The sequence below is a fragment of the Suncus etruscus genome, chromosome 6, assembly GCF_024139225.1.
Source record: "Suncus etruscus isolate mSunEtr1 chromosome 6, mSunEtr1.pri.cur, whole genome shotgun sequence".
NCBI classification, from domain to species: domain Eukaryota; kingdom Metazoa; phylum Chordata; class Mammalia; order Eulipotyphla; family Soricidae; genus Suncus; species Suncus etruscus.
In genome coordinates this window covers 132047702-132072201 of record NC_064853.1, presented here as the reverse complement: position 1 = coordinate 132072201, position 24500 = coordinate 132047702, and the positions used below count along the sequence as shown (strand labels likewise).

At 45.2% G+C, this 24500-nt stretch overlaps 1 protein-coding gene across 5 annotated transcripts in view; it reads right to left on the bottom strand.

The window, feature by feature from the left end:
* Positions 1 to 5670: 5670 nt before the first annotated feature.
* The window catches only part of KCNIP1 (potassium voltage-gated channel interacting protein 1), a 166938-nt gene continuing 148108 nt past the window's right edge, over positions 5671 to 24500 (bottom strand). For all 5 annotated transcript variants that reach the window (XM_049776092.1, XM_049776091.1, XM_049776094.1 and 2 more), the window contains 7 exons: positions 23598 to 23722; positions 22949 to 23018; positions 22393 to 22463; positions 22083 to 22190; positions 20851 to 20955; positions 19773 to 19835; positions 5671 to 6303 (listed from right to left, as the gene is read on the bottom strand). In XM_049776092.1, the coding sequence (XP_049632049.1) occupies positions 6256 to 6303; positions 19773 to 19835; positions 20851 to 20955; positions 22083 to 22190; positions 22393 to 22463; positions 22949 to 23018; positions 23598 to 23722 (590 nt within the window). In that variant the 3' untranslated portion in view covers positions 5671 to 6255. The remainder of the gene's footprint in view (positions 6304 to 19772; positions 19836 to 20850; positions 20956 to 22082; positions 22191 to 22392; positions 22464 to 22948; positions 23019 to 23597; positions 23723 to 24500) is intronic.

Genomic DNA, 24500 nt, shown 5'->3' with positions numbered 1-24500 from the left:
AAGGGATGGAGATGTAGATCATGGTCAGATAAGGATTAGGACTGTCTGCTAGCCTGCAAACGGTCCCTAGGCTATCTGCATGTTCCACCAGCAGCGCCTTCAGCACTAGGTCTGGGTCCGGCATCTCCCTGCCTGGGCTCCAGGCAGCAGCTGACAGATGACTCCACTGTACAACCTCAGATGAGAGAGTGTATCTGTGGGGAGAACAAGTGGGGCCCACAGGAGCAGCCATCCTGCCTGTGCAGTGGGCCAGGCGTGGACACAATGTAAGGATAGCGGACAAGGCCCAGAAGAGGCCTAGGCTCTGCAAGGCAGGCACCTCACCCTGAGTTGGGTGTGGACCTAGGGAGTTGCCCAAGGTTAGTTTTTCTGGAATGAAGGGCTGGGGGGAGTGTTTCTGGGGTGATGCTAGTTACACCCCACGCCCTCCCTGTTGCCCTTGAGTAGTAAGGTCTGAATCTCAGGGTGGGTGAGTTCGTTTGCCCTGTGAATTCCACAGCCATCATGGCTGGGCACTTGGGTGCACAGCCTAGAACTCACCCACTTCTTCCTCGAAGACCATTGGCCCTGTTGTGGGTGGTTTCTGGAGGCCCCCACAGTTTCTGGCTGGCCTGGGACATGGTGTGATGCAGTGTGCCAGGAGCCAGGGTTGTCTGAGGATGCCATCTGTGGCAATTAGCACAGGGTTCAGACACTCTCCTGTACTCAGGGCTCAAACACTCACCTGCACAGGGCTGTGCTGGGAACCAGCCACCACACTGGCCTGTGCTCCTTTCTAATGTCCTGAGTTAAGAGATGGTGTAGTAGGATAGGCTTAGAGAGACCAAATCATTCAACCAAGGCCACACAGCAGGCTCAGAGCAAGGGGATTGGAGCCTAAAAGCTTGTGTCCAGACATGGCCTGGACTCAGATGGGGCTGAGGCCCCAACCCTATTCCTGCCTTCTCAGGCTTGGCAGACAGAGAAGTCATGAGAGGCCAACTACAGCTTTCCTCGTCATCTCATAATCCCCTCCCTAGACCCTGACCTGCAGCCAGGAGGACCCCCCTGTCAAAGGTTGGAAACCAGATGGCTCTTCTGGTAGCCCCTCTGGGTGTGTAATACTCAGTGTGACATGTTCTGATGGCATTCTGTAGAATCAGGGGGACTGCACAGAAGGCTTGTGCAGAGAAGGTATGTGTGTGTGGGCTTTTCAGACAGCAGTTTGCTGTGCCCCTGTCCCCACTGCTGCCTGCTCGAAACCCCTCCCTTAGTGGATTCTCTGGGGACTCTGGCCTGTTGGACCATATTTCTCCCACATCCCATCTCCCATCCACCCCAAAGAGAGATTCCAGAGCCAGACTTGGCCAGTGACAGGAGACAAAGTGCCACCAGTCCTGTGTCAGGTACTTGTTTGCAGCCACCTAGGTCTGCTTAAATCCTTCACTCTGTTCTCTGGGTGACTATGTCCAGATGATTCATGATGGGGTACATAGCCTAAAGGAGAAAGCAGGAGGCAATCTCCTGGCAACAATACATGTCCCTCTTCTAACTGCACTCGCACGGGGGTCATGTCCCCCATACAGAACCCCCTCCACTCTGCACACACTGGAGCTAGTCTTCCTTATGCCCCCCCCCCCCGTCTCCTGCTTTGCACACACACTGGGGTCAGTTCTCCTATGGCATAGGGCCTATGCTATAGCTCTCCTGTATGTCCTGGAAGTTTCAGTCATCCACAGAACAAGGACAGTGGGGACATTCTCCAGATTCCTTCATGGCCCCTTTTCTCTGACACCTCCCAGCTCTTGCACTGGTGCCTTGGGGGTCTTTGACTGGTTACATAAAAGGTGGTAGCCCGCACAGCATGTGTGGGGGTAGTGTAGGGGTGTTGTGGATTCGGAGGTGTGGGTGGGCCCACAGAGGACTCCATGCCTCATTGTTGCTCACAGCTAGTCTCCACAGCCAGCATGTGATATTGCTGAAATCTGGCTCTACCTTTTCCCAGTCCCAATTTCTTTCTTTTTCCCCCAGTTTATTTATTTATTGATTTTTGGACCACACCTGGCGATGCTCAGGGGTTACTCCTGGCTCTGTGCTCAGAAATTGCTCCTGGCATGCTCGGGTAATCATATGGGAAGCCAGGAATCGAACTGGGTCTGTCCCGAGTCAGCCACATGCAAGGTAAATGCCTTACTGCTATGCTATCTCTCAGGCCCTAGCCTCAGTTTCTTGTCTGTGAAATGGGTGGTGCAAGGATGCTCCTCAGAATGGAAGGACAAACGTGACTCCTGAAATCCCAAATGACAAGGGCTTGAGACCTGGCAGCAGAGTGTGTGCAAGCAGGTTTGAGTCCTTGGCACGCCTGGAAACTGCCAAGTAGGGGGTTGACAGTGGGCCCAGCCCTCTCTGGATCCCTGGCTCCAGCACCTTTGCGACGTGCCTCTGCCATCTAGTGGCAGCAGGACATGCAGCACCCACCCTTCACCCCAGTAGCCTCTGTTCAGCATCCCCACACTGCTTATCCATACCCAGACCTCTCCCTTGGTCCCATCTGGTCAGCAGCTCCAAATTTTGGGGGCAGCAAGGGGGAACTGAATAAAAGCATATTTTTGTGAGGGTCGAGGGAAGTTGTTTCGGTTAGGCGTGTGCTAGAAAGTATTCATGGTTCTTATTCTCATTAGCCCCTGAATTCCCCATGGGCTTATGTTGGGCAGGCTCTCAGCATGTGGAAAGTGAGGGGGCTCAGGGAGGTAGGAAACAGCCCTTCACTTCCCACCTACCTGCAGGCATTTCTTTGCAAAACTCCCTCTACCTGTGGGGCTCTGCCCCTTCTCTGACCTGATGCAGCTCAGGGTCACTTAAATCTCAATCACAGCTGCTAGAATTTCCCTGGCACTGGCATTTGACCAAGGTGAAATTGTGACATCATTGCACCCATAAAACCTGCCATGACCATCAGATCTCACCAGTCCTACCTGCCTCAGCCCCACACCCTCCCCCCCCCCACTCAGATCATTCTGAATTCTGTGGTTCCATCTTCCCCATCTGAGATGGGTTCTAGGGGGTTTCTGCACTTGTCATCAGCAAGGGGCTGGGGTTATCAGCTTGAAGAGGAACTATGAGATACCCCAGTTCCAGTGACCTGGTTCCCCCTGAGTTGTTGAGTCTGTTTTTGTAAAGTATATGCAGGGTTTTCTCATTGGTCTCTCAGTGGCACCTACTCTGGATGCTGCCCCCAGGGCCATTCTGGGATTTGATTACAGTTTGCGCTAGTTCCTGAACCTCTGTGGTCTTGTGCTGTGTCATTAATGGTGCATGCATGTTCTTGGAAGTGGACTCTGCACACAGCAATGCTCCTCCAGTCTCACCACCTCCCATAAGCCACTGTCACTACTTGTTGGAACCTGAATCTAACACAGAACATGATCCAGAGTGCAAGCCACCACACTTCTCTTTCAGTCATTTATGCTGCTCCACCTGATATCCTAGATATCAAACTCGTTGATCCTGGGAAACACTGAGCAGGGAACATTTGGTTTTGCTCTGGTTTGTTCTTTGCCTAGCTGCACACACCTTGAACCAGGCACTTCCTGGCCCAGGAGTTTGTAAGGAGGACAGGTTCTCACTTCCCAGTGCTCTTCCCACTGTCTCATCATAGTCAGGTGGCCCCCCTTCCTGAGCCCCGTCAGTTAGAGCAGAAAGGGTTGATTATGTAAACCAGCTGGTGAGCATCTCTAAGTGCTCACCCAGTGATCTCCATTGTTGCTGCATTAAGTTGAGGTGGGTGGCAAATTTGGGAGCCAGGAGGGCAGTGTGACAATACTAGCAATAGGTGATTTGGGGGGCTGCTCTGTTGTATAATTGTGGATTTTGATGACCCCGTCTGTCAGAAGAGGTAACTGGGGAGTGATCAGGTACCAAGTGGCCAGTTACAGAAAATGCCAGTAAGTAATAAAAATAAGGTGACTTGGGCCCGGAGAGATAGCACAGCGGTGTTTGCCTCGCAAGAGCCGATCCAGGACAAAAGGTGGTTGGTTCGAATCCCGGTGTCCCATATGGTCCCCCGTGCCTGCCAGGAGCTATTTCTGAGCAGACAGCCAGGAGTAACCCCTGAGCACCGCCGGGTGTGACCCAAAAACCAAAAAAAAAAAAAAAATAAGATGACTTGACTAATGCTACCCAAACCCAACTACGGCTCCTGCAGCTTCCTTCAGGTAGAGTTTGATCCATCTGTTGAACTGAACATGGAGTAGTCCCTCTATTGCTGCTTTGCTTTCCGTGTTCATTTCCAGGGTAACTTTCCTGCTGGTTAAAAAACAAGTGTCTGTCCCTAGACACGGTGCTTTATCATTCATAGCCCGCTGGAAAACAGATGACCTGGTTTCATTATTCTAGGACAGGTCTTAAAACTGGTTTCTGTTAGGATTGGCTTGGGTCTGAAGGCAACACCAGGCTGTTGGACATGAGCATTAAGGGTGGGCTGAATGCAGGCCCTGGGCTCAGTGTCTATACTGGACCCAGGTCTCTGGTATCTTTAGTGGGTCTGGGGACTCCCCACCCTCCAGCATCTTCCTGTGCTCCAGACTCTGGTTTTCAGACCCATCCACATCCATCACACATGAGATCTGCCCATTCCGTTGGGGCTTGTTTTGACAGGACAGGATCTGCTTGTTTCAGAGCTTCTCAGGTCCCACACTGGCACCTTCTCAGTCATCCTTGGAATTGCTCCATTGGGAGCATGAGTGATTTTGTTCCTATCCATTGCTTCCTTGTCCCTTCTACTGTTTGCATCAAGAGAGCAGATGTGAAGAGCAGGTAGAGAATGGGCTCTTACTTTTGAAGGAAAGGGTGTGGGCATGGGTTTTGGAGCTTGGCAGGCTTGCATGCCCCTTTCTAGTAATGATGAGGGTGGGTAGTTTCAGGTCTCTGTGTGGCAATTTTACATCTGAAAAATAGGTGTGAGATGCAAGTGGGAGAGAATGATCCCTTGAGAGAGTACCCCTATCTCTTTCTGGTTGGCTTTGCTGGTTCTGCTCAGAGTGTGGCCTGGGTGTGTGGGAAGGGGCTCTCAGAGAACCTGAGGTCAAACATCCGGGAGTCTGACCTTTTACCTTTAAACTTTATCCTTTACCATTTACCTTTACCCCATACCATCTCTCTAGCTGGTCAGTGGGGAGTCTTTGAGCCTCAGAGTCCTTACCTTTTGGAAAGTTCTCCCCCAGGTAGTTGGCGCTACAGTGTTGGCACCCAGGTGTAGTGCCCACAATCTGTGAGTTCAGAGAGTGGCTGTTCCTCCCAAGAGCCACTGTCAGCACTTAGTCTTTTTCCTGTGGTAGTGCCTTGGAAAACTGAGACTCAGAGTCCAACCCCAGCTTTTTGATGGGAGAAGTTGTTCCCTTGGTCTCTGGACCCCAAATCTGCATGTAGGAAAGGGTCTAACCAGCCCCCCACTTCTACCTTGGCCTCATTTCTGCCTGCTGAGGGCTCCCCTCTTCCTTCTCCTGGGTCCCAACTCTGCCTACAAGAGCTTCGGCTGACCTGCTCCCCACTTCCCACTTAGCCCTCTGCCACACTTCAAGGAGGTGTAGGTGAGAGTGTTCCTCATTCCTCATCTTTTGGGGCCTTTCTCCCCAGGGTTGGTGTACAGGCTGACCCTCTCCTAGGGATGGGGCAAGGAATTAAAGAGGAGCATAAGAAATGGTTCTGTTTATTGAGTTGAGCGTGGTAGAAAAGTACAGTGATGTGCAGGCATTCTAGGTTCTCTGGGGGAGACGTGCAGTGTGGAACCTCGGTTAGAGTGGGAGCAGGGCCCTGCCAGCTCAAGGGCTGATGTGAGAGAGAAGGGCCGCCTAGTCTCCAGGAGCTGGAGACATGGGTGCTGGGGGGCCTCGGGCCACACCATGCTTCCCAATTCAGCCTGAGACCTCTGCAGACAGCGGGGTCTTGCTCCCCCCGTGTGGCCAGGGTAGAGTTCAAGTGCTAGGCACGATGCTCATGCTTCCCCTGCTCCAGGAAGTGACATAGATGTTAAGGTTTGGGAGGGAGGCCCAGAGCGCTGGGGTCCAGATCCATCAAGGTGGCTGGGCATGTTGGCATGGAACAGAGCGTGATGGTGTAAACGGGGCAGTGGCAGGTGGGTGGAGGAACATGCTTCCAGGACCAGCCCAGCAGCGGGACCGGAGGGAAGAACCTTCCCAAGAGAGTCTGTGTGAGATCACAGGAGGCAGAGTGACCTGTAGGGCTCAGAGCGCTCAAGTCGAGAGTCAAGAGCCATTGTCACATGACGTTCTGGAACAGTTGCAGGGACCTCATGATGTTGTCATCCTGCAGGGTGAAGGAGAGAAGAAAGAGGTTGAGCTCTCCCTTTGGTCCCTCATGCAGAACGGCCCCCGTGGCCCTGCAGTCTAGATGGAGTTGAGGGAAGTAAGTTGAAGGCAGGAGGAAAAATATGGGATGATGTCACTCCCTTGTTATGGAGGGACAATGAGGAGACAGAGGGATAAGAGGGCAGAAACTCTTGCCCTAGCTCTGGAAATGAGCATGACAAGGAAGGAGAAGGACTAACAACATGAGAGCAGTTCTCAGGGGTCAGTGATGTAGAGTGACATGACTTTGTACATTGAAACCCTGAGTCAGGACTCGTGTGAGGATGTGATGCAAAGGATTAATGTGCAAATGAAAATAAAAACAAGATTTTTCTTTCCAGGACCAGAAACATAGTACAGCAGGTAGTTGCCTTGCTTGCAGTAACCTCACTCCACGGGGCAGTACTGCATGTGGTCTCTGAGCACTAGTAGGAGTAATGCCCCCAAAGAGTTGACTGAGGACGTAAGATATGGGGTGTAAGATGTGGGAAGGGAGGGAAACTCCAGTCATTGGTGGAGGGATACCGATGCCAGTTGTGGGTCTAGAGTTGGAGCATTGAATGCTGTAAACTATGCTATCAACAGCTTTGTAAAAAATAAAAATTGAAGTGTGTGAGCAAGCTGCTCCCCTCCCAGTCCACCCTAGTTTGTTGCTCTTCTTCTATTTGTTGCTTTACTTCTGCTATCTTTTGGAGGGTGGGAATTGGATTTTTAAGCCATACTCATAAGTACTCAGACATTACTCCTAATTCTGTGCTTAGGCATGACTCCTGTGGTGCTTGGGAACTCATATCCCTGGACATCGAACCACGTTGGCCACATGTAAGGCAAGGCCTATCTTCCCACTGTGCTATCTTCTGGCTTGCCTCTGAGTGAGCCTATCTGATATCTGACTTTCTCCTTCTGACTTACTTAACTGGGACCCAATCCATGTAGGTGCAAAGGGAAGATGTCATTGTTTCTTATGGCTATGGAATTGTGTACTTCATGAGCATTCCCATTTTTTTAACCACTGTTTTGTGATTGTGTTAGGCTATTTCTTGGCTGAAGGGAGTAGCACTGCAACAAACAGAGATGTGCAGATTCACTTTCAGATATGTGCTTCTACAGTCTTGAGTAGATTCCTAGGAGCATACATACTTTCTATCTAACAGTGTAGATTCATTTTTAATACTTGGGGTATTCTCTGGAATACTGAAAGCTGGATGAGTCACATTCCCTGAGAATATTTTAAGTGTTTCTGTTTCCCCTCCACTTCCCAAACACTTGTTTCTAGACTGTGGGGTGTTGGTCATTATCGCAGATGTGATGGGACCTTCATTGTTTCCATGTGTATTTTCCTGAAACCACATGATTCCAGATACTTGTTCCTGTGCCTGTCGACCTTCTGATGGTGGTAGTGTATGTACAACTCGCCCTACCCTCATTTGTGGATAATATTGTTTCCTTAATGTTGCATTTGTGAATTCCTCATGAATCTTGTTTAGCAGCCCTTTGTCAGGTGCTTGTGTGTGATGCTTTATAAAAAGATTTTTTTTGCGGGAGCCGGAGAGATAGCATGGAGGTAAGGCATTTTTTGCCTTTCATGCAAAAGGTCGGTGGTTAAAATCCTGGCATCACATATGGTTCCCTATGCCTACCAGGGGCGATTTCTGAGCACAGAGCCAGGAGTAACCCCTGAGTGCAGCTGGGTGTGACCCAAAAACCAAAAAAAAAGATTTTTTTTTTGTTTTAATTTGGGGCCATTCTGGCAGTGCTCAGGGATCTTGCAGTGCTGGATCTGTTCTCTCTCTTTCTCTCTCTTTTTCTCTTTCTCTCCCCTCTCTCCCACACTTCCCCACCAACTGAGTGAGGATCTCTCTTTTTTTTTTTTTTCCTCATTCAGAGGATAAATTTTATTGCCTTCACTCAATTTTTTGAGGGAATTGTGGGCCACATCCAGCAATGCTTAAGGGTAATTCTTGGTGATTTATCCCCTACTATCTCGCCAACCCCCAGAAGCCTTTATGCTTGTTATAATCCCATGGGTTTATTTCTGCTCATCTTCTTTGCTGTGGAAGTTGAATACCCAAATATGGTAAAGAGCCAATACCATGTGGTAATCAGATTTTCAGAGCATCCCTTTCCTTTTTTTTTTTTTTTTTTGGTTTTTGGGTCACACCCGGCAGCGCTCAGGGGTTACTCCTGGCTCTATGCTCAGAAATCGCTCCTGGCTGGCTCAGTGGATAATATGGGATGCCAGGATTTGAACCCTGTTCTTCTGCATGCAAGGCAAATGGCTTACCTCTGTGCTATCTCTCCGGTACTTCAGAGCACCCTTTTACCGAAGACTTTCCATATTTTGTGTTTGTTTTTGTTTGGGGGTCACACCCAGATGTGCTCAGTGCTGTCTCAGGACTTGCATTTAAGCTCTTGCTTCTGTATCATAAATTGTCCATGTATATGAGAAATGAATTGTGAAACTTCACTTCTATTCCATGATCTGGTTTTAATTTAACTGTCATGCTGTTCTGATTATTACAGTTCTTAGTATAGTTTGAAATCCCTACACATGATGCCATGCCATCTGTCTTCTCTCTCAGGATTGCTTGGACTATTTGGGATCTTTTGTGGTTCTATATGAATTTTAATTTTGATCTATTTCCTTAAATAGGGGCCAGAGAGAGTATTTGCCTTTCATGCAGATGGTCGTTGGTTCGAATCCAGACATCCCATATTGTCCCCTGAGCCTACCAGGAGCGATATATGAGCATAAAGCCAGGAGTAACCCCTGAGCAGTGCCGAGTGGGACTCAAAAACCAAATAATAATAATAATAATAATAATGATGATGATGATGATGATGATGTCACTGAATGACATTATTTGAATGAAAATTGCATAAAGTCTAGACACTGTTTGGATGGAAAGGTGGCTTTTTGAATTGTGTTTTGAGTTCTTTGACATGCCCAGCAGTGTTGGGGGCTACTTCAGGCTCAGTACTTGCCCAGGGGCAGCTCCTGCTGGTGACTGGGCCACCATATCCTATTCTGGGAACAGAACTCAGGCCTCTGGCATGTCTATTGCACTCTGCTCAGGACTTTCCTGCTATGTTAATTCTTTCAACCCATGAAGATAGAATATCTTTTTTTGTTTGTTTGTTTGTTTGTTTGTTTGTTTGTTTGTTTGTTTGTTTTTGGGTCACACCTGGTGGTGTTCAGAGGTTACTCCTGGCTGTGCACTCAAAAGTCACACCTAGCACATGGTATGCTGAGATTCAAACCAGGGTCTGTCCTGTGTTGACCTCATGTAAGGCAAACCCCTTACTGCTGTGCTATTGCTCTGACCCAAAGATAGAATATCTTTCTACCTCCTCTTTTTTTTTTTTTTTTTTTTTTTTACTGTAGGCACTGTGGCTTACAATATTATTTCACAATCCCTCACCACACTCTCTCCCAGAATATTTATTTCCCTCCAACAGTGTCCTTCTTCTTCTACCCCCCCCCCACTTACCTTCCTGCCAAAGACAGTTCTCAGTTCTGTGGCCATTGGGTATTTGTTATTCCTCTACTCTGCTTCTTATATCCCCTGTATGAGAGAGATAATTCTGTCTCTCTCTCCTAACTTCACTCAATATGATATTCTCCAGATCCATTCAAGTAGCAGTAAATTGCATTATTTCTTTTTTCTTTTTTTGTACTGGAGTATATTACCTTATGTAGAAATACCATAGTTTCTTTATCTTCTCATCTATTCTTGGACACTTCATTTGTTTCCAGATTTTGGCTATAGTGAATAGAGCTGCAATGAATCTAGGAATGTGGGTCTTTTCTGAATTGATTATTTTTAACTGTTGAGATAAATGCCAAAAAGCAGAATTACTGGTTCATATGGGAGCTTAATTCCTAAATTTTTGAAGATTATCTATACAGCTGGTGAGACAACATTCTTACCAGTGGAGGATGAGAGTCCGTCCTCCATTTTTCTACATCCACACCAACACTTTTTTGTTTAGTTTTGTTTTGCAATGAGTATCTGTTTCACTGGTGTAAGGTATCTCATTGTTTTGATTTGCATTTTCCTTATGAAAGTGATGCAGAGCATTTTTTCATATGCCTTTTGGCGGTCTTCTCTGAGGAAGTTTCAGTTCTTCTCTGTCACTCTCAACCCCCCCCCTTTACTTATGGGCTTATTTATTTCTTGTTAAATTATTTCAGTGCATTGTATATCTTAGATATTAACCCTGTATCAGATGAGTGGTGATTAAATACTTTCTCCCAAGCTATGAGGTGTCCTTTTATTCTGCTCCTTGTTTCTTTTGTGGTGCGATATAATCCCATTTATCTTTGTTTCTATTTGCGGGGGTAATAGGGCTGAGTCATTGAAGATGCACCTTACTTCTATATCATAGAGTAGTCTATGAATTTTCCTCAATATAATTTATGGGCTCATTTTGAGATCTTGGTCTTTAATTCATTTTTATTTCATTTTTTTCGCATGGCATTACAAAATATTTTTTTTAAAAATAAAATATTCATTATTGGGGTTGGAGAGATAGCATGGAGGTAGAGTGTTTGCGTTGCATGCAGAAGGACAGTGGTTTAAATCCCAGCATCTCATATGGTCCTCTGAGCCTGCCAGGAGAGATTTCTGAGCACAGAGCCAGGAATAACCCCTGAGCACTGCCAGGTGTGACCCCCCCCCCCAATTCATTATTTAAAAATACTTTATTTATGCACTGTGGTTACAAAAATGTTTGTAGTTTCATTCATAAAATGTACACCATCCTCACTGGTGCAATTTTCCTGCCACAATGTCTCTCTCCCATGCTCACTGCTTGTCTCTGGGACAGGCATTCTGAATACCTCTCTCACTATAAGTGTCATGGTAGTTGTCAGTGTGGTTAGTGCTCTAATGCACTTAGTGCTCTTTGTGGCCAGCTTCATGTTATAGACTAGTCCTCCTAGCCCTCATCTCCATTGTCTCTGGAATTATTACCATATTGTCTTTTATTTTTCATATATTCCACAGATGAGTGAGATCATTTTATGTCTATTCTTCTTCCTCTGACATTTCATTCAGCATAATATTCTTCATGTCCAACTATGTATTGGCAAATTACATGACTTCATTTTTCCTAACAACTGCATAATATTCCATTGTATATATATATATATACCACAGTTTCTTTGTCCACCCAACCTGCTGTTGGGTACCTGAGTTAAAAAGTGCTACAATGAACATTGGACTGCAGAGGGCATTTTTGTATTGTGTTTTTGTGTACCTAAAGAATATCCCTAGGAGTGGTATCGCTGTATCACATGGGGTTTAATTTCTAGTCTTTTAAGGAATATCCATATTGTTTTCAGAAAGATTGGACTATATGGTATTCACACCAGCAGTGAATGAGAGTTCTTTTCTCCCTGCATTCATGCCAGCACTGGTTGTTCTTATTCTTTGTGATGTGTGCCAGTCTCTGTGGTGTGAGATGATATTTCATTGATGTTTTGATTTGTATCTCCTTGATGATTAATGATGTTAAGCAGTTTTTCATGTGCCTTTGGCCATCTGTATTTCTTTGTTGAGAAAATATCTGTTCATTTTTTCTCCTCATTTTTTAATGGGATTAGATCATTTTTTTCTTGTTGAGTTCTGTGAATTTCTTGTATGTCTTATCAGATGGGTTTTGGGTGAATAGTTTCTCCCATTGTGTGGGAGACCTTTGTATCCTAGTCACTGTTTCCTTTGATATGCAAGCTTCTCAGTTTAATGTAGTCCCATTTGTTTATCTTGCTTCCACTTGCTTGAACAGTGGTTTTTCCTTCTTAAAAATGCCTTTAGTCTTAATGTCATGGAGTGTTTTGCCTATGTTTTATTTTGTATACCTTATAGTTTCAGGTCTAATATCAAGGGCTTTAATCCATTTATTTTTATTTATTGATTTTTGCTTTTAATCCATTTTGATTTCATCCTTGTGCATGGTCTTAAAGAGAGATCTGAGTCACTTTTTTGCATGTGCCTGACCAGTTGTCCTAACACCACTTGTTGAAGGGGCTTTCCTTGCTCCAATTTGTATTTATTGCTTCTTTATCAAAAATTAACTGGTTGTCAACCTGGGGAGTCAATCTCTTAATACATGTCTATTCCATTGATCTAAGAGTCTGTCTTTATTCCAGTACCATGCTGTTTTCATGACTATTGCTTTGTAGTACAATTTAGAGTTGGGAAAAGTTATGCCTTTCATCTTCTTTCCTAAAGGTTGCTTTAGCAATTTGTGAGCATTTATTGTTCAAAATGAATTTATGGAATGTTTCATCCACTTCTTTGAAGAATGTCATGGGTATTTTTTTTAGAGGGATTGTATTAAATTTACACAATGTTTTGGGGAATATTGCCACTTTAATTATGTTAATCCTCCTAATCCATGAATAGGGTATATGTCTCCATTTTCTTGTGTCCTCTTTTATTTCTAGAAGTAATGTTTTATCATTTTTTTGAATAGGTACTTCACTTTTTCTTTTCTTCAGCCCTCCTGGTCCTTCACTTCTTTAGTTAAGTTGACTCTAAAGTATTTGAATTTCTGTGGTGCTATTGTGAATGAGATTGCTTTTTTTTTTTTTTTTTTTTTTTTGGTTTTTGGGCCACACCCATTTGACGCTCAGGGGTTACTCCTGGCTATGAGCTCAGAAATTGCTCCTGGCTTGGGGGGACCATATGGGAAGCTGGGGGATCAAACTGTGGTCTGTCCTACGCTAGCGCTTGCAAGGCAGATACCTTATCTTGAGCGCCACCTCTCCAGCCCCGAGATTGCCTTTTTTAATGTCTACTTCTCTATCATTATTTGTGTATAAGAAGGCCAATGATTTTTTTAAAATTTTTATTGTGATCATAATGGGTTACATTATCTTTTATAGTAGTATTTTAGGTACATATTAACATTGAATCAGGGGAATACCCATCACCAAATTTGTCCTCTCCCCATCCCAGTGCCCTTTCTGCAACCCTTATACCCCACCATCACCCCCCAGGTTACTAGAGTAGGTGGTCCCCTCTTTGTCTTGCTTACTATATTAGTGGTCATATATCTGTTTGGTCCTGGTACCCTCCCTGTTTCCCCCTCTATTTAAGATGTAGAGCTAGATAAATCGGGTTATGTGGTTTTGTTTGAAGGAAAGAAAAACAATATAATGGAGGTACAAAATAAGAAAAAAAAAGAAGTCAAATACACTGAAAATGGGCGGAGACCTTCTAGAGGCTTTCAACTTCAGTTTGAGAGAGGACATAAAAAAGGTAATTAAAACACCACACAATACAGAAAGAAATATCAAATTAAATATCCAGTGAGCACTACAGCAATAAAGACAAGCACCACACAATAGTCTCGTTTCTGAAATCAAATCATGCTGGAGTGCAAAAAGAAAGAGAAAGATAAGATAAAATAAAATAAAATGAAATAAAATTGGAGATATCAACTTCAATATCTACACCAAAATAAAGACTTCAAAAATCAATCAATAAATAAATGTGTAGAAAGATGATTATTTTGTGTTTTCCCCCCCTGCATAGGCACATTAAGTATTGGAGATATTATAAAGGGAATTCCCGTGGCCTAGGAGTTACAGGGTTTTCCACACCTGAAGTATACTGTCATGGGATTAACTGTAGACTTCTTGTATGGTCATTTACTCTCCCCTCGGCGCATTTGTGGTGTATGGAAGATTTCTACTTCATCTTGGATGGTAAAATCAGACCTCTGTTTCTAGAGATCTTGGTGACTGTGCAGCTCAAGGAATGGAACTTATGATAGAATCTTTGTGGTTCTAGCAGTTCTGCTTCTTCAATGTCGTTTTAATCCATCTTCTGTAATTGGTGGTCTTGGTCATTATGTTGCTCCTAGAATGGAGCCTGGGATAAAGTCTTTTGTTATGTTTCCAGAAGACCCGTTCAGTTGCGGTTGTCTCAGTCAGACCTCTGGAGTTGGAGATCTTGTTTGTTGAACAGATTGTAGACCAAAAGCTAGGCTAGAGGTTTTCGTTGATGTTGTTATTGGTGGTGGTCCCGGAATGCATACTGTCAAGTCCTGGTTGTAACAACCATTCATCTGTATATAGAGATCTTGGCTTTTGCTCAGGTCAAAGGGTGACATGTTTTCTGATTTTGTCTTATCATTGGCTGATGAGGAAGGACAACTTGCTCTTAGATCAAGTTGTTCCCATTTCCTCGTTGTCAGGTTATAAATTTAGAAATGGCACATGTTGACATCAGAGCAGCATTATGAATGCCCTGGAGGGGATTTGGTTCCTGGAGCTGTTGTGGAGAGCTCTGTCATTTCTATGTCTGGGATCCAGAAGTCAAGGCTGGACGGTCGGTGTCTAGTTCCCTGGAGTCTAAGTTGGTTCCACATGACATACGTTCAGGGCGGGAGATGTCCCTGTGTTGTAAAGAAGTATGAGTTCTTATCCCTAGTAGTAAGAGCTTGTTTTTACATGTAAAATTTCCCCTTTGTTTAATATGTCTTTGCAGGAAGAAGTGGTGCTACATTATATTGCTGGTAGATTTTTGGGGGTGGAGAGAGAAGAAAACAGACACATGCCAAAAACTAAAAATATATATGCTCACACATATCTAAAGAAAAAAAAGATTAAATAAAAGACGTAATTAAAGGAATAAAGTGGGCCCAGGAGAGATAGCATGGAAACAAGGCTTCTGTCCTTCCTGCAGAAGGACGGTGGCTCAAATCCCGGCATTCCACTTGGTCCCCCGTCCCCACCAGGGGCAATCTCCGAGCACAGAGCCAGGAGCACCCTCCGAGCACTGCCTGGAGTTACCCAAAAGAAGCAAAAACAAATAAAAAAAAAAACTAAAACTAAAATAAAAGAAGGCCAATGATTTTTTTAAGGCCAATGATTTTTGTGTGTTAATTTTGTATCCTGCCACTTTGCTATACTGATTTATTATTTCTAGGAGCTTTTTACTCAAGGTAGAGTCTTTAAAATTTTCTAAGAACAGTATCATGTTATCTGTAAACAGTGAGAGCTTTTCTTCCTGTCCTATTTGGATGTCCTTGATATCTATTTCTTACCTAATTGCTATGGCAAGTACTTCCAGTACTATGTTAAATAGGAGTGGCTATAGAGGGTACACTTGCCTTGTGCCAGATTTTAAGAGAAAGTCTTTCAGTTGTTCTCCATTGAGTATAATATTTGCCACTAGCTTATGGTAAATGGCCTTGACTACATTGAGAAAATTTTCCTCCATTCCCATCTTGTTGAGGGTTTTGATCATTAATAAGTATTGGACCTTATCAAATGCTTTCTCTGCATCTATTGATGCGATTATGTTTTAAAATTTCCTTTTGTTGATGTCGTATATTACATTGATTTTTATGCATATGTTTAATCATCTTTGCATCTCCAGAATTAATCCTACTAGGTCATGGTATATGAGGTATTTGATGAAGCGTTGGAATCTATATTCTAGAATTTTATTGAGGATCTCTGCATCTTGTGTTCATCAGGGATATTGCCTTTTTGTGGCATCTCTGTGTGCTTTTAGTTTCAGACAAACTAATTGGGAGTATTTCTGTTTCTTTAAGTTCCTGGAAGAGGCTGAAAAGGATTGGCAGTTGGTCTTTTGAAAGGTTTGAAAGAATTCACTGGTGAATACATCTGGGCCTGTGCTTTTGTTTCTGGGAAAACTTTTGATTACCATTTTAATTTTCTCAATAGTAATAAGTCTGCTCAGATATTTCAGATCATTTTGGTTCAACCTTGGGAGATTATTGGAGTCCAAGAATTTATCCACTTCTTCCAGATTCTCATTTTGTGGCTTAGTTTCTCAAAGTAATCTCTGATTAACCTTTTAAATTTCTGTAGTATCTGTAGTAACCTCCTCATTTTCATTTCTAGTTAAGCTTATTGAGTTTCACTCTTTTAATTTGTGAGTTTTGCTAATGGTTTATTGATTTTGTTAATTTTTTTCAAAGAACCAACTCTTTCTTTCATTAATCTTTTGGATTGTTTTTTGGATTTCCAATTCATTAATTTCTACTCTAAGCTTTATTATTTCCTATTTTGGTTCATTTGTTGATAAGTTCCCAATGATATAATCTGTGCCATTAAATTATTTATGCAGGGCCCTTATTCCTTTCTGATGAGTGCTGACAGAGCCATAAAGTTTCCTCTTACTATTGCTTTTGCTGTGGCCTACAAATTCAGGTAAGTCTTGTCTTTGTTCCCATTTTCTCTTTAATTTCATCTTCAGTAGTGAGCTGTTTAATTTCTAGGTGTCCAAGTTTTTCTTTGTATCTGTAATTCACTTCTAATTTCAGTGCATTAGGATCTGCAAAGATAGTTCATACAATTTCTACCCTCTTGATTTCATAGAGGTATGTTTTATGGGCCAGCATGAGGTCTATCTCACAGAATGACCCATGTGTATTGGAAGACTGTGCATCTGCTTTTCTGGTAAAGAAGAGCCCAATTTATATCTACTAAGCCACTCTCTTCCATTTCTCCCTTCAGAGACAGTTTATTCTTGTTGGGTTTTAGCCTCAATAGGTTGACCTATTGAGGGGTGATAGGGTAGTATTGAAGTCTCCCACTATTATTGTGTTGCTATTAATGTCTTTCTTCAAATTTATCAGCAATTGTTTTAAATATTTTGCTGGTCCTTCATTGGGTGCATATATGTTTAGGAGTATAATTACTTCCTATTGTACATATTCCTTCTTTCTGCTGCTCTGCGTTCATTTTTCTAATCTGTTTCTAGTTGCTGAACCCATGTAGCCAGGTTATTTGTGTGGGCTCTTTCTTCCAAATGAATACTCGCATTGCTGTGGACTTTCCTCTTACCACTTTTAGTATGTATCCAATATGTTTTGGTAACTTATGATTTTATTCTCCTTTGTTTACAGGAATTCTTTGATTTCTTCTAGGATTTCCTCTTTGACTCAATTGGTTTAATAGTGAGTGAGTAAAGTAAGTTCCAAGTGTTTGATTCAGTCATTCCCCCTCCCATTTCGGTTTATGAATAACTTCCATTTTCAGCAAGTCTTGGCCTGAGAAGATAGTTGATATCAGTCCTATCCTCTTGAGGATAGAAATATAGAGGTATTTTTTGTGACTCAGCATGTGGCCTATGTTGGAGAATGTCTCAAATGTTTTTCAGAATAATGTGGGAGATGATGAGCCTATTAAGTCCTTGTATTCTGTTTCTTTCTGTAAAGCCCTGTTGAGTTTTAGTCTGCTTGCTCTATCTAGGAATGATATTCTTGACCAGGGGTGGTGAATTCAAAATGGCAAAATGCAATATGTGTTTAATATATTATTGTTAAAATTATGTGCTTTTGTGTGTTTGTCTGTTTTGGCAGGTCACTGCGTGGTGTGGCTCTCTGACTTTCAGAGTTTAAAATTTTGGCTCTTTGTGTCGAACTTGTTCGCCACCCCTGTTCTTGACTGTTGAGAAATACCCATTCTTGCCCTCATAACTTTTATTTTTAACCTGAAGTCTGTTGTCTGATATCAGTATGGTTAACTCAGTCTTTTTAAGGGAACTGTTTGCTTAAAATAGTTTTTCATCCTCTTTGACTTAGAGCCTGTGTTTTCTCCGACTATTCAAATGTGTCTCATAGGTAGCAGTAACTCCCATCTTTATTTATAATTATTTTAAAAATAATAATTTATATTATTTTATTACTTTGACAGCAATACAGCTTTTAATCTACAAGTCTTTTTTTATCTCTTTTGTTACATTTTCCCCAAGGCACTTAATTCTCTTAGCTACAGTTGTAAGTGGGATTGATTTTTTATTTGTGTCTTTTCTACTTCATTGCTCACATATAGAAATGTAGCAAACTTATAGTTACATAGTCCATCATCTTAGCTGTATGGGTTAATCATTTATAGCATTTTTCCCCAGTGGAGTCTTGGGTTTTTTCTAGGAATTTCATATAGTATGCAAATAATAATATTCTATTTCTTTCTTAGTTTGGATCTTCTATTTTTTTTTTAATATCCCTACTTAGGATTTCAGTTCTCTTCTGAACAACAGTAGTAAGTCGGTTTCCTTATCTTTGAGAGAAACTTTCCATCGAGCATGATGTGAGCTGGGGTTTGTCATCTATGGCCTTGACTATACTGAGGCAAGTAAACAGTTGTTGAATATTGTCAAAGTCTTTTCTGATTATTGGTCTAATTTTCTTCCATCTGTTGATGTGACATCAGTTCATTAGCTTTTTTTTTTTTTTTTTTTTTTTTTTTTGTGGTTTTTGGGTCACACCCGGCAGTGCTCAGGGGTTATTCCTGGCTCCAGGCTCAGAAATTGCTCCTGGCAGGCACGGGGGACCATATGGGACGCCGGGATTCGAACCGATGACCTCCTGCATGAAAGGCAAACGCTTTACCCCCATGCTATCTCTCCGGCCCCAGTTCATTAGCTTTTATATAATTTATAACACACATATTTGAATATACATTTTAGAAGGTCTCACAAGTATTAATTGGAGGCCTTTGGGGCTTGGTAAGTATGTGTGTATCCGAGGTAATGACTAGGGACTGAGTGATGAAAATTGAATCTTATTGGTAGATTTTTTTTTTTCTTTCCTTCTGTTGATGTGGTATATTACATTAATTAATTAGTATATATGTATTGGAAGTTTTTCCAGGCAGTGTGATTGCGGACTCTGAGTACTGAAGATTGAATCTGGGCTAGTTGTGTGCAAGGCATGTGCCTTAACATCTGGATTCTTTCTCTGGCCTCTAATTTGCAAAGATTGACCCATACTCACATCCCTGGCACGAATCCCACCCTGCCACAATACAACAGACTAACTCCCAGCCCCCTTGTGTCTTGGGGGAGCTCTGAGCTACTGAGCTGCTCCTCCAGGTAGACAGACCTGTGGTACCCACATTCCTGGCAGAGATACTATCCCACAGAATTCCTTGCACCCCATATGGTGCCCCAAGCTCTGCCAGGAGGGGTCCCAGAATAAAGAACCAGGAGTGAGCCCTGAACATCAGGTGTGACCCCAAACCCAGTCTCCTGGGTTTAAATTTTAATGAGGCTGGCTTGCTACACTGGCCCAGGGTATTTATGTTACCATAAAGAATTCCAAGACCACCCCCCACTTCACCCCCCCCCACAGATCTGAAGGCTGATTCTAGAGGTACCCTGGTTTTGTCCACACAGCTGGGTGGGTTTTTACATGTTTTCTTCCCATTGTCCAGGTCCAGGTATTGAACCCCAAGCCATGGTGCTAGGGCTCTTCAGGAAACCTTGTTAACCCCCTCTTTTTCCACTCCTCAGGGAAGGCTAGTGAGCTGTGGTTGGTACCAACACGATGGCTCTGACCAAGAGGGTGCTCACATCTTGCCATCTGTCTCCCTTCTATTGCCCTTAGCTTTCCCTGCCCCCAAACTTTGAGGTTTTGTGTCCCTAGATCTTGTCTCACCTCTTGGCAGGATTCAAGAAATTCATCCAATGTCACGATGCCATCCTTATTTTTGTCCATTTTCTGAAAGAGAAACAGGAAAGGCTTGGGGCACTCTGGTACTGGTGTTCACAGATTTTCTTTTCTCAGGGAAGGTGTCGCCAGATCTGCTTGGGAGCCCGAGACGAACTCAAGGGTGCTCAGGGAGTCATCAGGGCCACATCTGGGAGGTGTTTACAGCATCTAGTACTACACCCAGCTGTGCCTGGGGAGGCACTTGGTTCTGGGAAGCAATGGGCCAGGCATGTGCTGTCCCATGAGTCATCTCATCCAGGAGAGACTTGGGATGACCCTCACTAGTAGACACATCCTGGGCCTGGCAGCAGCACTTATACTCCCTTGAACTATCTTAGAATCAGAACACCTGGGCAATGGTGCAGCTCAGTGAAATAGGACATCCCTTGTGTTGAGAGGCCCTGAGTTTATCTCTGTCCTATGTTACCCCAACACCACTCAGCCAAGTTAGACAGTTTCAGGAGTGATGCCCAGGTCTTCAAGCTGTGCTGGACAGTGGCCTCCGGAAAAACCCAGCCCAGACTCACTTTAGCCCATCACTGACTGTATAGCCCCCTCCTACCTGCCCCATTATCCCCATATCCCAGGCCCATCCTTAGATCCATGTAGCTACCTTAGGCCAATCATGGCTCCTTGCTCTCTCTCTGATGCTCAGTGGCCCTTGGGTTGCACCTTTGGTTTTCCCACCTGCAGTGTGAGGGGATCAGCCTGGAAGAAACCCCAGTTCTTGGATGTTCTTGTGCCTGGTTTGTGATTTGCTGACAAATCAGCATGATGTGATGTGCTCACACCTCCTGACCTACACTCACACTCTCTCAAGCTCACCCAGCTCCAGTGAACCCCATAGCTTAGCTTTTCCTCATTGTGCTTCATAGGACCTCTGTACCATCCCCTGAGATTCTTTTCAGAAGTGGGGTCTGTAACCCACTCTCCTACCTTCCCGTTGCATCTTTATCTGGCCCCGTCTGCTGGGTGAAGCACTGTCCCCATTGGTGCCCCCCCATTTTCCATCCAAGGGGCATACCTGGAAGAAGACATCCACGTGCTGCCGGGGGGTGTCGTCTCTGAGCACAGGGTATGTGTACTTCCCCATCATGTCATAGATGGCCTTGACGATGTCCATCATTTCCTGCATGGCAGGGGTGGGGGGCATGTCTACATGGGGACCCACTTCTCAGGTGCCACAAGCCAACACTACTCTAGGTCTCCCTGGCAGGTAAAAAGTGACTTAGAGAGCCAACTTCAGGATCAGGAGAGCCACTACAGAGGATTTCTGCTTTGTACAAGGAGCCCTGCCTGGTTATGGTCCCCTGAGTCCCATCAGCTGTGGCCCAAAGGTCAGAACCAAAGAGAGCCACATATGGGAGGTGGGGTGGGTCAGGCTACTACATTCTCTGGGGTTCTTGTCCTGAGCATCATGCTTCATGGGCCTGTGTGGTGTCCAGTATACTTCCACCCTGTTGGCAGCTTCTCCTGAAGATACTCAGGATCCTGGGCCCACAGGCCAGGCCAGGTGGGAGAGCATCTTGCTGACTTCGACGGAGCTTTGCCAGTCATTCCTATATCTGAGCCTTTTGATTCTGATGTTTATTTGGTTGTCACCCCACCCAGCTTTCCTCAGCCTCAGAGCAGTCGAACCTGGACTACACAGGTCTCCAGCACTATAATCATATGGTCCCATTTCATCAGCTTCATCCCTAAAGTGCTTCCCCCATTGGAGGGTTCTATGTTGTGTCTTTGTTCACCCTGGTGGGGCAGGGAGAAGGAATGCAGGGAACCTTCATTCTCAGAAGGCCTCCAAATAATGGGGGAACTGGGAATGAAGCCATAGCAGCCTGGCTTCATTCTCATGCTTTTATTTGACTCGTGATGGTTGGGAATTAGACCTAGAAAACATGCACAAACCCCCTTAGTACACACAGACTTCTTGCTACACTCACTCACTCTGACTACACTCACACCTGGCCAGGCTATTCTTGCACACACTTTCTGTCTATACTCTCACACACAACCTGGCTACACTCACACACACACACACTCTGCATTTTCATATAGCCCTTGCTACAGTCATACCCACACCCTTGGGCTATACCCACACATATTCTCTCTCTGAAATCTCACACTCCCCTGGCCACACTTTTTTTTTCCTTTGGCCACACTTATACACTCTGCCTACACTTGCACATCCTGTCTGGTCTTCTGCCATAGACATCAACCCCTCCATCCTTTCTCCACCCCCCCCCAGCCCTCATCTACCTCTTTGTTGATGTAGCCGTCCTTGTTGATGTCATACAGGTTAAACGTCCACCTGAGTTTCTCATGCACCGTCCCACGCAGGAGAGTGGACAGGGCCGTCACGAAATCCTGGCAGGGACAGATGTAAGTGGCTCCCTGGCAGCTCTGCATCTGTTCTCCCAGCTCTGGGAGGGAGGGTGGGGGCTGCTTCCAGTGCTGATTTTGGGGAAAGGTGCTGCTCTCCCTCACAGCAGCATGGGGACCTGGCTATGCCCCATCCCCACTATTAGTGGAGCTCCTTGGGGGCTGGGGACCCACAGAAACTTCATACCTCAAACTTGACAGAGCCCGTCTGGGTGGTGTCAAAGGCGTGGAAGAGGTAGTGGGCATAGGTGGTGGCGTCTGCAAGGCAGAGAAGGAAAGACAGGGTCTGGGGTGCCTTTACTTACAAAAAGAGTGAGGAGAGTGTAGGGGAAGCAGATTTTGGTGAGGACCAGCCTGCAGGGGCACCAGGCAATCAGTTCCTGGGCTTTAGCTGTCAAAGGCCCACCCCTGTACACCATGTTGTCTTTTGGGGGGCCCAAATAACTGATGCAGGGAGTCATGTTCTAAGGTGGGTTCCTAGCTCTGTTACCCTCAGCTGCAATCACAAGCATCTCACACCAGTTCTTAGCTCTGTTCTCTCATCCTAGATACGAGATGCAGCAAAATTCCTCCAAAAATGTTTGGGGAAATGCCCGGAACTGCAGACAAAGTCATAGACAAAACCTGCCACATAGCAGGCAGCACCATGACCATGGAGCCATCCCATCCATGGAGCCATCCCATCCCGGCCACCCCTCTGTAGCCGTAACTAGCCCCCCATCCTGGCCCTGACCAGCACTCACCCCCGTGAGGGAAGAACTGGGCATAGATCTGCTTGAAGGTGTCCTCATTGACTACCCCGCTTGGGCACTCCTGTGGGAAGGGCAGCAATCAATGGAGGTCAGACAGGGTGAGGGGTCCCCGAGATGACTGGTGCTCCCTGAGATCACCCCCTGTGAAACTGAGCCCTATAAGTCAGGAAGCATCTGGGTGATGGCTGGGAAAGCCTTAATGGCGTTCTTCATTCAGCACCCCACAGCTGTCACATGTCAAGCTTGTTTAGATCTTTATAATTATTGTTGTTGTTATTTGTTAAGTAAGTTGCTTTAATTCTGGAACTGTGAAGGAGGGGAGAGTAAGGATGTGTGAGACCTTGTGTGCAGTGGGGGTCCCACCTAATGGCTGGGCACTAGTGTGGGACCACCCCTCTCCATGAGCCCCAGGCTCAAGTCTTGTCCTTCTGGTTTGAGCAAGTCATGTGAGCAAGTCATTGCCAGGTTTACACGGGGGCCGGGAAGAATGCTGGGTGGCCTTTGGAGTTTCTCCTCGGACCTTCTCCTTTATTGTCTGGATGTGGAGGCCTTGATGTTGGGTACCCCTTTCAGGCCAGGCCTCCTTCCTGGACCAGTTCCCTGTGAGACCGGGATCAAGTGAGGAGGCCTGTTGACTCACGTTTTTGAAGCCCCGGTACAGAACCTGCAGCTCGCGCTTGGTGAAGTTGGTCTGTGCCTCCAGCTGCTCCAGCCCTTCAGGCCGGTGGCACACCACAGCCATCTCCAACTCATCCTCGATCTTATCTGTGAGCAGAGGACACAGGAGTCAGGCCTGAGCAGCCATGGAGCAGAGCACCCCAGATAAGTCTCCTCGCAACACTCCCTGTGTGTCACGATCAGCCCTACCCACCCGACTGCCAACATAGTTCAGATTTTATGACTCAAAGCAACCAGGAGGAATGTAGGTACCTGGGTGTGTCCTGGCTGTTTTGTACAGACACCATAGAAAGGAGATTTTTGGAAGCACAAGGTGGGGTGGGGGGAGAGGCACAGGAACGCCCATCCATGCTCTCATCCTGCATCCAGCTTCCACTGGAGGCCCACCTTCCCAGATCACTTAAGTGGTACTTAGTTTACACCCTCACAGAAGGCTTGGTGGTACTCTTCCTGGGCCCAGCTAGAATGTCTAGCAGGGATTTTAACTGGGAGGACACCTGCCATCTCTGCTTTTCTGCACAGGGTGGGCAGTCATGAGCATTTCTACACTGGAAATTGGGCCTGGGAAGGGTAATCCTGGCAGGCTGCCTGGTAGCAGTAGGTCATATGCAGGAAGGTGTATGTAGGGAAGGGGGAGTGCTGTGTTGTGAAAGGAGAGCAGAGACCTGGTTGGGTGTGACTCTGTCCCCTGGTACCTCTGCTGCTGTCACTTTTCCTTAAGAGACTTGAATCTCAATCTTCAGGAATCATCAAGGTCTTTGGGGTGGGAAAATATAGCCTTGCCTGCTGCATGTGGGCTTGGCTCTGTCCTTTCATTTGCTCCTTTGTGGACCCACTGTTGGGCCTTCACTACGGACACTTGGAG